Source organism: Chlorocebus sabaeus, chromosome 28 (assembly GCF_047675955.1).
Source record: "Chlorocebus sabaeus isolate Y175 chromosome 28, mChlSab1.0.hap1, whole genome shotgun sequence".
NCBI lineage: Eukaryota > Metazoa > Chordata > Mammalia > Primates > Cercopithecidae > Chlorocebus > Chlorocebus sabaeus.
In genome coordinates, this window is record NC_132931.1 from 10,471,265 (window position 1) to 10,484,456 (window position 13,192).

At 50.6% G+C, this 13,192-nt stretch overlaps 1 protein-coding gene and 1 non-coding gene across 6 annotated transcripts in view; one reads left to right on the forward strand and one right to left on the reverse strand.

Moving 5' to 3' along the window:
- The window catches only part of CUX1 (cut like homeobox 1), a 470,594-nt gene that overhangs the window by 87,230 nt on the left and 370,172 nt on the right, over positions 1 to 13,192 (reverse strand). For 3 of the 5 annotated variants that reach the window (XM_008018447.3, XM_008018446.3, XM_008018445.3), the window contains exons 12-14: positions 7,840 to 7,898; positions 3,908 to 3,956; positions 2,174 to 2,270 (exon numbers count right to left, since the gene is read on the reverse strand). In XM_008018447.3, the coding sequence (XP_008016638.3) occupies positions 2,174 to 2,270; positions 3,908 to 3,956; positions 7,840 to 7,898 (205 nt within the window). Of the gene's footprint in view, positions 1 to 463; positions 1,136 to 2,173; positions 2,271 to 3,907; positions 3,957 to 7,839; positions 7,899 to 13,192 lie in introns of all 5 variants that reach the window. The other 2 variants (XM_008018442.3, XM_008018438.3) reach the window with 1 other exon arrangement.
- On the forward strand, positions 3,584 to 3,714 carry LOC119621409 (small nucleolar RNA SNORA48). Its single transcript, XR_005237970.1, has one exon. It is a non-coding gene; the product is annotated as a small nucleolar RNA SNORA48 (small nucleolar RNA).

Below are 13,192 nucleotides of genomic sequence, written 5' to 3' on the forward strand. Positions count from 1 at the left end.
CTTTTGCGGGCTGGGAAGATGGGAGGTGTCATCTGTGATGTGTTCTCCCTACAGAACCAGCTCTGCACAAGGATCGAGCCCAGTCAACATGGTCTTATGGGGCTGGAGGGGACGCAAGGGCTCCTCCCAAAAGTGAGACCAGCACCCAAGGCCAATTAGACCCATGGCCACTAAGCATACCGAGACGCTATACATCATGTAATATGATCTACAGTATTGAAATACTACAGGGTTTCCTAAGTAAGGAGTGCTGAGTGCATTTGAAAGGCCAGATCTCCCAAATCTAACAGCCTTAACTCATGCCGGGCCACCCTTGAGCTCTGGACGTGGCAGAAGTAAAGAGAACTTTACCTGATGTGATGCACAAATGTTTCATCTCACACACACACACACGCATGCACACACACATGTGCAACTCTGTGACGGGCTCACACGCTGGCGCCGCCCAACGCCAGTCTCTCACCTCTCTGTCTGCCTTGGATGCTACGGAGGGCCAGGATGTTCTGCTCATCGGAGAGGAACTGTTTCATCTTGTGAAATGGCTCCTTGCCGCGAACAGTCAGTTTATTCCATGGCTTGGGTCGAGCTAGAATCTCGCTCACGGACCCTTGAGACAGTCCCAACACATAGTGTCCGAAAATACGTTGTCCGATATTGTGCTTAATGAGCTGCTCTTTGACCTGCCGGGCGATTTCTGCAGTGTCCATCTCCTCGCCCTCGGAGACGCTCCCAGCACTTTCTGACTGGCTGGGGGATGGGGCCATGCCATTGACATCTGGGCTTTGTTGTAATGGACTTTGGGAAGATATGGAGTTTGTGCTGTATGGACCTGTTGAAAAAATCATGCTTGTGCTTCCGGCTTCCTGCATAGCCTTGGAGTAGAAGGACTGCATTAGCTGCCGCTGGAGAAGAGAGTTTAGTGCAAATTTTCCTGTAGAAGCCAGGGGTAGGCTGGGGCTTGCCAGGGATGAGCTGAAAAAGTCTTGACTTAACCCCGCTGGTGAGAACTGGTGTGTACCATTAGTATTGGAAGCCTGCTCCCCCGGGTTGCGGGGCAACTGAGAAGGAGGGGGGGCCGGCAAAGATCCCGGGCGCCGACTTTCAGGCTGGTCTTTCCCTTTCCTCCTGGCTGACCCTACAAGGAAGGGCAAACAGAATGCATTATGGGGGATTCCAAAGGGGGAAAAAAAAACCAAGACCAAAATGCAAAAGTTTGCCCCCGCAAAAGGGAAAACAAAAAAGAGTGCAGGTTTTTTTTTTTTTCACAAGGGCCAATGAGGTGGGTTGGTTTGTTTTCCGATTAAATTTGTAAGTCAGCCAAACGAGGCTTCCCAAAACAAGCGACATGCATTCATGTTTGCGCCTTTCTTGTACGTTGCAGCCTGGAGAGTCCCCTTCACATAGATTCAAACTCCTAGCGTGACAAGGAGCCGGTGACACACACAGGGAAGAGTTGACGGGTCACGGGCCTCTTACTGGGCCCGCTGGCCCCGGCCGGAGGAGCAGCAAACACTGACATTTTAGGACCAATGGATTCGCTCGCACCTCTTGCTCTGAGGTGGATGCACAGTACCAAGCCCCCTCGATTTGGAGGCGCGCGCCCGTTTTGAGAATGCAATATCATCGGAGCCCGAGACACCTGTACGCGTTTTACCAGCTGCCCAAATCAGAAGCACAGTCAGTGACGCCACCATTTGGGGGAGGAGCCAAGAAAGGCTAAGGATGGGGGACGCGTCCCCAGGGTAGACCTGACCAAGGAAGAAAAACCTCTACTGGACCCGGCATACCCGGGGCTGTCCCTGAAAACACCACCAGAGCGAGGCTGGGTTCACACTGCCCCTGGCCTCTGTGCAGCACAACTAGACACAGATCAGAAAGGCCGACGTCCTCCGAGCTGTCCCTTCCGGGGTCTCCAGCCGCACTGCCCCTAACTGACCTCCGCAGAGCCTGTGCGGCTGGCCCGTCTCAACATCCAGCTTTTTAAGCAGGGCGGGGAAGGGAAGGGAGGAGCGGTGAGGAGAAGGGCACCCAACACGCATTAGTCAAAGGTTCTCATTAACCGGCGCTTTTCTGGCCATGCATCTGCCCAGACTCACGATTCACCTTGCTTCTCCTTGACCGACCCCTGGAAGCGAACCAAGCACCTCACACGCGTGAAGCCCGGCCAACCTACCGCTCAGGTCGCTGTTGGAGATGCGCAGTGCGGCGTTCTCGGACTGCAGCGAGCGGTTCTTCTCCATCAACAGCACCTCCAGGGGCTTGGCCGCATCCTAGAAGAGGCAGAGCAGGGGGCTCACTGTGGGGCTCACTGCGGGGCCGGCCACCCACCTGCTTCCTGGGCGACCAGGCCCGGAGCCCTGCCTCCCTCCGTCTGTCCGTGTTCCCACCCGGCTCTCGATCTGACTCCGAAGTGGGTAGGGACAGCTGATTTTCCCCCAAGACATTTAACACACGTGGAAAACAAGTTCCCTTCAGAAAGAATGGATTCTAGTTGAAGTCATTTTTCTTCTTAGACTTCCACAGCTTCTAAACAATTAATTATTCTCTCATCTGTTCTCAAACTCAAGCGACCTGAACTCACGCCTCATTTGGCCATAAGACTGGCTGCCAAGCCACAAACCTCTGTCCGAATGTTTCTGTAAAGGGAACTTTTTTTTTTTTTTTTTTTGCCAGCCACAAAGATGTTGGTTGTCTTCTGGGCATCAGGAGTCAGATTACACTTAGGATGTCAATTTGATTTGATTTGATTTTTTAATTTTTTGAGACGGAGTCTTGCTCTGTCACCCAGGCTGGAGTGCAGTGGCATAATCTTGGCTCACTGTACCCTCTGCCTCTGGGGTTCAAGTGATTCTCCTTCCTCAGCCACTCGAGTAGCTGGGATTACAGACGTGTGCCACAACATCCAGCTAATTTTTTATATTTTTGGCAGAGATAGGGTTTCACCATGTTGGCCAGGCTGGTCTCGAACTCCTGACCTCAAGTGATCCACCCACCTCAGCCTCCCAGAGTGCTGGGATTACAGGCGTGAGCAACCATGCTTGGCCTGGAAGTCAGTTTTAATTGGCCACCAGATGACCCTGGGCCACTGTCATCCTGCCCTTGTGCCTTCTCTACTGAGGCAGCATGTAACTGAAAGTTCCTAAACCAATCCATTTTTGGCTGCTCTTTAATGCAATTAAAAAAAAAAAAAGTCTCTCTCTGTTGTCCAGGCTGGAGTGCAGTGGCGCAATCATAGCTCACTACAGCCTTGAACCACTGGGCTCAAGCGATCTTCCTGCCTCAGCCTCCCAAGTAGCTGGGACCACAGGCATATGCCATAGTACTTGGCTATTTTTTGTTTTTGTTTTTTTTTTTAATAGCAACGTGGTCTTGCTATATTGCCCAGGCTGTTCTCGAGTTCCTGGCCTCAAAGCGATCCACCTGTCTTTGCCTCCCAAAGTGCTGGGATTACAGGCAGGAGCTACTGAGCCTGGCCTTCTTAAACACAACTGACAGTTTTTTATTTACGTTCTTAGTACCTGCTCAAGTGAAATCACAATTTCACTTCAGTTACCAGTTTGGAAAACACTAACTTGTCTCTTTTTGCCTCTTTTTAGTTAAAGATCATTTGCTTTTTGGTAGTGCCCATCTCCTATCAGTCAGGGATGAAGCAATCCCTTGTTCATCCCCAGCTTGGCTTTTGATCTATGCCTAGTTCATACCTTGGACACATGGAAAAAAAGGAGAGAGAGAGAGAGAAAGAAAAGACAATCTGTTTTAACTTGGTTAAAATGTTCTTGAAGTATGACTCATTGACTGTAAGCGAGAGGCCTCGTAGAAACAGTGAGATCATGGGATAGTCCAGAGGGACCAGTGGTAACCAGCAGCGGGGCTGACGCTAGTGCTGACCATTGAGTGAGACACGTACCTGTGTCCCAGCGCCCTCGGACGGTGCAAACTCCATGGACTTCAGAATGCTGCAAGAGCACGAGAGAGGGGTTATTTTATTTTAGTTTTTGAGCCAGAGTCTCGTTCTGTCACCCAGGCTAGTGTGCAGTGGCACAATCTTGGCTCTCTGCAACCTCTGCCTCCTGGGTTCAAGCGATTCTCCTGCCTTAGCCTCCTGAGTAGCTGGGATTACAGGCATGTGCCATCATGCCCACTAATTTTTGTATTTTTAGTAGAGACAGGGTTTCACCGTGTTGGCCAGGCTGGTCTCAAACTCCTGACCTCCAGTGATCCACCCGCCTCAGCCTCCCAAAGTGCTGGGATGACAGGCGTGAGCCACCGCGCCCGGCCCAGAGCGGTTATTTTCTACTTATACCTTTGACAACAGCCACATTAATAAGCATTAACATTACAATTTCCTGCTCTCCAGGAACTGAAGAACTGTCAACTTTAACAACTTCCCTGGCAGTAATAGAATCTGATAATGTCTCTAGAATAACTATTCAACTAGCAGTTGGCTGGCAAAAGTTTCTTGCCTAGCATGTAAATCATTCCATATGGAGTCACACCAGGTCTGTTCAGAGTGTAATTTTAAAGTTTAATACAGACAGAACATTGTTGCAAGTGGAATGTATTTGTAAAGCTTAAAGGGAAGGAAAAAGTTGTAAGGAGAAGCCAGAGAGAGAGGAACCCACCAGGGCAGCCACTGCCCACACCTTACTCCTAACTGGCACCCACCTGGGGACCAGGGCATATAGGCAAAGGGCAACGTCCTAGACTTGGATGACTCAGAAGCGAGGTGGACAGACCTTCTCTGCAGCCCCAGGTTGGGGAAGGAGCGCAATAACAAAGGCGTGGCAACATAAGGTGACTTCTGCCTCCCTTGTTCTCATCGGCACTGAAAAGGGCCATGCCCTGATCACTAGAGTCTCAGTGAGGCCAGGTCCCCAGGATTATTACTGTTTCTCGAGTTCCTTTTGCTGTGGATGTCCCTCTTTTGCTGAGTATACTAAGGAGAAGAGGGGAAGTAAGGCTGTGTGGCTTTGAAGGAGCTGCAAGTGTTTCTTTGAAATACCAAGGATGGAGGAGAGACCCAGAGTAGGCTGGCTGGACCGTGAGATTTACGATTCGCAGGTGCAGAGTCAACCGAACCTTCACTGCGTTCCTGCAGCCACGATTTCAGCCTCTGTCCCCTTAGTGTGTGCCACCACACCCGGATCATTTTTGTATTTTTAGTAGAGACGGGGTTTCGCCATGTTGGCCAAGCTGGTCTCCTGACCTCAGGTGATCCGCCCGCCTCGGCCTCCCAAAGTGCTGGGATTACAGGTGTGAGCCACTGCGCCCGGCCGAAAGGGGTTTCTTAAGATGGAATCCTGTCCTTTGTTTCCTATTTTCTTTAGGATTATGTAATAAAAGACCACATGTCTCTTTATTTATTCTACAGATCTTTACCAGCAGCGTGCTAGCTGCTTGTTGTCATGGGGAATCAGAACCACTCCTGGTCCATACTCCAGGAAATGTACAGGCCAGTACAGGTAACAGGCAAGACTCCAAGTGGTCCATTAAGAGACAGAACTTGCGAGGACCCCAGCAGGAGGGATCTTGACGGGTTGGAGACCACTTCTTAGCGTCATGAGGAACAAGCATTGGAGAAGGGCCCTGAAGGCACGGGGTGTCTTGTGCTGCAGTGCGTGAGGATCTGAGGTCAGCACCCCGTTGCGCGGGAGTGAGGAAATGGAAATGGGATGATGTTGAGAAGGGGACGCGGGCAAGAGCCCAAGAGCACACCTGGTTCACCAGGAAGTGGGCAGCTAGGAGCACATTTGGGCAAAGAAGCCACCTGAGTGGGGCTTCCAGATGTACACATGGTGGTGGGGCCTGTCGTGTGCAGATGCAACAGAGTCAGCAGGAACGTGGTGACAAGCGGGGCTGGCGAGGCAGGCCTGCAGTGGGGGTAGGGGCAGCCTGTGGCCTAGCGGGTTATGGATGAGAGGGAGTAGACTGGTATGTGCTGCTGGCTGGAGCCTGGAAACCTCAGCTCCCAGGGAATGAAGTGAACTTGAGGGAGTGGGGGAGAAGGAGGAGGAAGAGGAAGAGGAATACTAACTCCCAGGGTGAGGCTGGGCAAAGGCCTTTGCAGCAGAGTTTCTCTGGCTCAAAATGAGCAGGCCCAATTTCTTTTTCTTTTTTGGAAGAGGGAAGAAGAGGGAAAGGAAGGAAAGAATGGGATAGGAGAGGCAGGTAGAGAAGGTTAACCAGGAAACGTTTAATAATAAGTTACATGTAATCCCAGCACTTTGGGAGGCTGATGTGGGCGGATCACCTGAGGTCGGGAGTTCGAGACCAGCCTGACCAACATGGAGAAACCCCATCTCTACCAAAAATACAAAATTAGCCCAGGGTGGTGGCTCATGCCTGTAATCCCAGCTACTTAGGAGGCTGAGGCAGGAGAATCGCTTGAACCTGGGAGGCAGAGGTTGCGGTGAGCTCAGATAGCACCACTGCACTCCAGCCTGGGCAACAAGAGCGGAACTCTGTCAAATAAATAAATAAGTAAGTAAGTAAGTTACAAAGGCTGGAAGTGTTAGAGGGGTGTAGGGGTTTGTCCAAAGAGGTGCCGGCAGAGGCTTCGCAGCTGGAAAGGGGTGAGACTACTCGTGGGGAGAGCATGGTGGGGACAGGGACTACGAGGGCCAGCAGACACCAGGGAGGCTGGAGGTCTCAGGCGAGAGAAGGCAGCTGGTCATGGAAGTGAGATGGTTCAAGAGGACACCCAATGAGCTTTTCTTAGCAGAATGGAATTAACAATACAAAGAAAACGTGGTGAGTGGGTGTAGGCTCATCTTAAAAGGAGAACTGGAAAATAGCAGCAAGAGAGAAAGGGGCTGATGGGACAGCAGAGGGGCAGGAAGGAAGAGACCCAAGGTCTAGGTGGAGGGGGCAGCCTGCACAGATGGGAGGTGGCACCTAAGACCAGAGGCGGGAGTCTGTCCCTAGCAGAGGGCTAAGGGCATCTGTGGATAGAGATTGGGGTAACAGTGACAAGGGCAGGGAAGAACCCCTGAGGAAGCCTCAAACCAGCAGAGTTCTAGCCACGAGAAGCACAGGGGACCTGTGGGGCCGGTCACCACGCCCTAGGCAACCTTCGTTTGCAGTGGTTAATAATGTTAGGAGTGAGGCAGGGATGCCGGTGGGAAGGCTTGGAATGGTTGACGATCCAGGGGAGCTGTATGAATGCAGAGGGTCTGACCACAGGCTCCAGGCTTGCAGGGGAGGTCAGTGAGCCTGGAGCATGATGGATGTTGGGGGACAGGTAAAGACCAGGACCTGGGAGCTCCAGAGTGCCAAAGGCAGCTCAGGGTGAGGAGGCAGAGGTGGGGGCTGCTGGCCAAGAAGGGAACTTTGAAGCTTGAGAACTGAGAATGCCATCATTAGCCCTGAAAAGACGACAGGCTTTCGGCTACAGTCTCACAGATGGAGAACAGAGACTGGAAGACAGAGTTTCCGAGTCCAGGAGGCCAGGGCAGTGTGAGGCCATATGCCCACCTTCAACCCGAAAACGTTTCCCTCCTGTGCTTTGCTTCTGTTTGGGGAATTTATAGTTGCAAAACAAGGTCAAATTTGATCATTTCTGTAAAGGCACTATGCCCCTGATTCCATGCATTCTGGAATACCTGAAATGCACAGCTTTTAGCAGAAGTCCAAAGAATTCAGGGACAGGCCCGAGGGCAAACGCCCACAGCGTTGGGTAGCGCAGGACACCGTGGAGTGGCAGAACTCTGGCTGCATTTACGGGCATCTGCTGAGCCAGAGGGCAGGGGGCCAAGGCTGCCTGTCACCGGCCTGGCATTGTTAGCAGATGGCCCTAATGCGCCCCATCTTGTGAGGGGCCACAGAGGTCTCCGTACTTACTTCAGCTCTTTCTTCACCTCTTCATAGTCAGCCTGGCCTTTGAGTTTTTCTTCCAGTTGCTGAAAACAGAGAAGAATTTGATCAGTGGCCATGCCTGACAACAGGTCCATGGACTTCACCGACGGCATTCGCTGCGGAACAGCCAGCTGTCCCTGCGAGGGGAAGCCAGCCCTTGTGAATGGAGTCAGCTGTGCTGGGGCCATCTTTTTTCCTTCACGCTCCCGGCCTGCCCAGTGTGAGTGCGTGCCCAGGCACAGCAACGTGTGTAGGGATGCTGTAAAGTTGTTAATGTACAACTTAGCAAAAGCAGAATGAAGGCTGGGTATGGTGACTCATGCCTGTAATTCCAGCACTTTGGGAAGCTGAGGTGGGAGGATTGCCTGAGCTCAGGAGTTTGAAACCAGTCTGGGCAACATGGTGAGGCCCCAACTCGACAAAAAATAAAAAAAATTAGCCGGGTTGCTGGTACATGCCTGTGGTCCCAGCTACTTGGGAGGCTGAGGTGGGAGGATTGCTTGAGCCCAGGAGTTGGAGGGTGCAGTGAGCTATGACTGTGCCGCTGCACTCCAGCCTGGGTGATGAAGTGAGGAATGGAGACCCTACCTCTTTAAAAAAAAAAAAAAAAAAAAAAAAACAACGGAAGGAAGAATCTTTGCAGAGGAGGAAAAGTGCATTTTGTAGGAAGTGCCAGGAAATGGCAAACAGAAGGAGGAGAGGCTTTCCTGGTGTCTGAAAAGCAGCGTGTGGTTTGAAACAAAATATGTTAGGCTGAGGGACTCATACAGCTGGTAGTCAACACCTTTGGGAGGACCTCTGCTAACGAGAGACACAGCAAATGTTGAGAGTAGGCATCAAACAGGCATCAGGGCAAATGCCTTTGCATTCCTGAACCCCTGAATGCTGGGGTTTTAGGAGTAGGGGCCTGTTCAGTTAGGTGCTCGGTGGCTTCCCTGACAGCAAGCTGGTCTCAGTCCTGCGGGGAGGGCCCTGCCTGAGATGCTGCACCCTCTCAGGTGCCTAGGGGAACGATGGCACATTTCCAAAGTACAGTGATGCTCCAGTGGGCTCCAGAAAGGTCTGTGAGCCCACTGGGGACTGATGTGGCTGTTTCTTGTTTTTCTTTTTAATCTTTCTTTTTTTTTTTTTTGGTGGAGATGGACTCTCGCTCTGTTGCCCAGGCTGGAGTGCAGTAGCGTGATCTTCGCTTGGCTCACTGCAACCTTGGCCTCCCGAGTTCAAGCAATTCTCCTTCCTCAGCCTCCCCAGTAGCTGAGATTACAGGTGTGCACCACCACTCCTGGCTAATTTTTTTGTATTTTTAGTAGAGATGGGGTTTTGTCATGTTGGCCAGGCTGGTCTTGAACTCCCAACCCCAGGTGACCCTCCCGCCTCAGCTTCCCAAAGTGCTGGGATTACAGGAGTGAGCCACCCTGCCCAGCCTGGTGTGGCCGTTTCTGCCCACAGCTCTGCAGGGCTTTCTTGTGAGAGGAGCCATTGCTGTGGGGTGGTCGTAGGGGGTGCTTTCTTTTCTGAAGGTGTTTTTGGACTAGTTTGCCTTTGATCTTTTCTAAAGGGAACTCCTTGGAGGAAATGAGGCAACTCTACATAAAACAAGAACATGGAGGGGCAGTGCCAGGAGGGTGTTCTGGTCATTCAGCATGTTTCCAAGCTAGAGGTGAACAAATGTCATTTCCGGTAACTTCTCCTCTCCAGGGTTTCTAGGTGTTATGCTGCTTCTTCTTTTTTTGTTTTTTCTTTAAAAAAAGAAAAAAGAGAGATAGGGTCTTGCTCTGTCACCCAGGCTGGAGTGCAGTGGTGCGATCATAGCTCACTGCAGCCTCCAACTCCTGGGCTCAAGCAATCCTCCTGCCCTAACCCCTTGAGTAGCTGGGACTACAGATGTACATCACCACACCTGGTTATTTTTTAAGAGATGGGGTCTTGCTATGTTGCCCAGGCTGGTTTCAAACTCCTGAGCTCAAGTGATTCTCCTTTCAGCCTCTCGAAGTGTTGGAATTACAGGCGTGAGCCACCATGCCCAGCCATAGGTGCCCTTTCAGGTTCTGCTTGACTAGCCATGGCTAAGACCACAGTTTAAAGCCAACTGAGAACATTCTAGACTTTGGGGAGGAGATGGTGCCATCCAAATCCCAACCTGCCCACTGTTTTAAAAAGTCATGTGTTTTATTAGTTCATCATGAATTAATAATTAAGTAATTATTCAATAATAATTAGAGATGAGGTTTCACCATGTTGGCCAGGCTGGTCTCGAACTCCTGACCTTAGGTGATCTGCTCACCTCTGCCTCCCAAAGTGATGGGATTACAGGCTTGAGCCACCGTGCCCAGCCTAAGGCCCTAAGATTCTAATGGAACATACAGAGAAAGCTGACATACGGCCCTTTATAAAGGCACTGCAGTTCCAGCAGGGGAAATGACGAATGTTCAGTAACAGGGCTGGGACATTTGGTTTTTCATATAAAAAAATGCATAAATAAGATAAATACTATCTTGGTTTGTACAAGCACACACTATTAATAACTAATTAACTAACTAACTAACTAAAACTCCTGGGCTCAAGTTATCCTCTTTGGCCTCCCAAAGTGCTGGGATTCCTGCTGCCCAGCCTTCATTGGGCCTGTCTTTTTCTGTTGCCTTCGCTGGTGATTTCTCAAGCGTGCCTTTCCCACTGCATGAAACTGCTCTGCCCTAGGTCCTTTTGAAAACCTCTTGCTGACTTTGTGTATTATAATGGTTTTCTCAGTCCTAATGAAACACGAGGTAGAAGGCACTCATTTTCCTACAAAAGATTCTCAGAAGGTGCTTGTTAAGAAGTGATTATTGGCCGGGCGCGGTGGCTCAAGCCTGTAATCCCAGCACTTTGGGAGGCCAAGGCGGGTGGGTCACGAGGTCAGGAGATCGAGACCATCCTGGCTAACATGGTGAAACCCTGTCTCTACTAAAAATACAAAAAACTAGCCGGGCATGGTGGCGGGCGCCTGTAGTCCCAGCTACTCGGGAGGCTGAGGCGGGAGAATGGTGTGAACCTGGGAGGTGGAGCTTGCAGTGAGCCGAGATTGCGCCACTGCACTCCAGCCTGGGCGACACAGTGAGACTCCGATACAAAAAAAAAAAGAAGTGATTATTTTATTCTCTTCCTTATCGTCAAATAGCAGTTAGTACTAATGCACTCATATTTCCTTGCGAGGGATTATTCAGTGTCACTGGAATCCAAAATGCACATCAGATGGTCGCGATCACCGAGGCTGGATACGGAACGTGCATAAACATGGTCACATCCAGAGAATAGGAGCCGGATGGGAATAAGGCAGAGAGAGGGAGGAGCACACAGAGGGTCTCAGAGCCTGGCATGGCACAGACCAAGAAGGCCAATGGCCTGAGTCTGGAACCCGAATCTGTCACTTATGAGCTGGGTGTCTATGGACAAGTTAATAAAATTCTCATCTGTAAAATGGGAATAACAGCAATTACTCAAGGGTTTGCACAAAGCAAAGAACTAGTACAGATGTTGGCAACTCTGGGCCCTCAATAGTGGGACTCTTTTTTTTTTTTTAAGTTATTTATTGTAGAGACGAGGTCACACTATGTTGCCCAGGCTGGTCTTGAACTCCTCGGCTCAAGTGATCCTCCTACTTCGGCCTCTCAAAGTGCCGGGATTCCAGGTTCCCAGCCTTGATATTGGGACTCTTAGCACTGCTAAGTCCCATTACACTCTCTGTCTAAGGGCACGGCTGCAGGTCTTCTTTGAAGGCCTGTGATTGGCCCTAACTGGAAGGTTTTAGGGGTGGGATCCGTGTATAACTGTGTACCACATAACGCTTCGGTCAACAAAGGCTGCCTAAGCCCCATAAGAGTCTTTTTTTATTTTGAGACAGAGTCTCACTCTGCTGCCCAGGCTGGAGTGCAGTGGCATGATCTCGGCTCACTGCAACCTCCGCCTCCTGGGTTCAAGCAATTCTCCTGCCTCAGTTCCCCAAGTAGCTAGGATTATAGGCGTCTGACACCATGTCTGGCTAATTTTTGTATTTTTAGTAGAGATGAGGTTTTTCACAATGTTGGCCAGGCTGGTCTTGAACTCCTGACACTAGGTAATCCACTTGCCTTGGCCTCCCAAAGTGCTGGGATTATAGGCTTGCGCCACCACGCCTGGCCTGAGTCATTCTAATGGAACGTACAGAGAAAGCTGACATACGGCCCTTTATAAAGGCACTGCAGATCAAGCAGGGGAAATGACTAATGCTCAGTAATGGTGCTGGGACATTTGGTTTTCCGTATGAAAAACAGGTACAAATAAAAAAATATATATATACTATCTAGGTTTGTGCAAGTACACACTATGATTGCACAACGCATTCACCTAATGACGCATTTCTCAGAACGCAGCCTCATTGTGAAGTGACGCATGACTGTATTTTAGTTGGACATAAGCTTTTGCTGAGAGCTAAACAGCTTCCATTGAGAGTTCTGCCATCTACCTTGGGGCAGTTGAACCAGGAAGTCGCCAGGATCTCTTCTCTAAACCTTTGATGACGTTTCCTGTCTTGGGCAGACAAGCTGGATGGAGCCTGGGGGAGGCTGCCTGGCGACGCTTCCCCCAACTGGTGGAGCGCCTGTAACCTGGTCCCATGGACATCTCCGTTCTAGTGACCCTACTGTGAGTGCCACATCTCAAAACCTGCAGACGCAGGGCTCCCATTGGCCTCTGATGCTGAAAATGCCCAGTGTGGGAAAAAAGACTAACTGTCCTCAGTGTGGTTCTTCGATCAGAAACTCCTTGTTGGGTTCCCAGAAAGCTCGGTTTCAAAGACTCTGACCCTGGGATGGGCGACAGGCACGCCAGTTTCTCAATGTCTCCGAAGACGCACTCCTCCTGTCTGGTCATGCTCCCGCTGGCCGCGTGGTATGCTAGACCTGCGCTTATTCCTAGCATTTCATACGCTATCTGATTTCATGATTGCAAAACTTTTGCAGATGGGTCTGACTACCCAAAGAAAGAAAAAAAATCTCTGGGGTCCTACAGTGCAGGTCTTGACAGAGCTGAGGGCAGCCCTGCTTGCCTGCAGGGAGGAAGTGAGACGCCGGAGAGGCCAGGATGAGCCAGGGGCTCTCTGCAAACCTGGGCTCCAGAGTCCCACAGATCCTGACTCTGCCACGTACTTGCAAGGTGAACCTAGATAAGACTCGACGTCTTGGGTCAGGTGTGGTAGCTCGCTTGAGCATGGGAGTTCAAGACAAGCAGGACAACATAGCAAGATCCTGTCTCTACAAAAACACAAAACAAAACAAAAAAACCCCAAAACATTAGCTGGGTGTGTTAGCATGTGCCTGTAGTC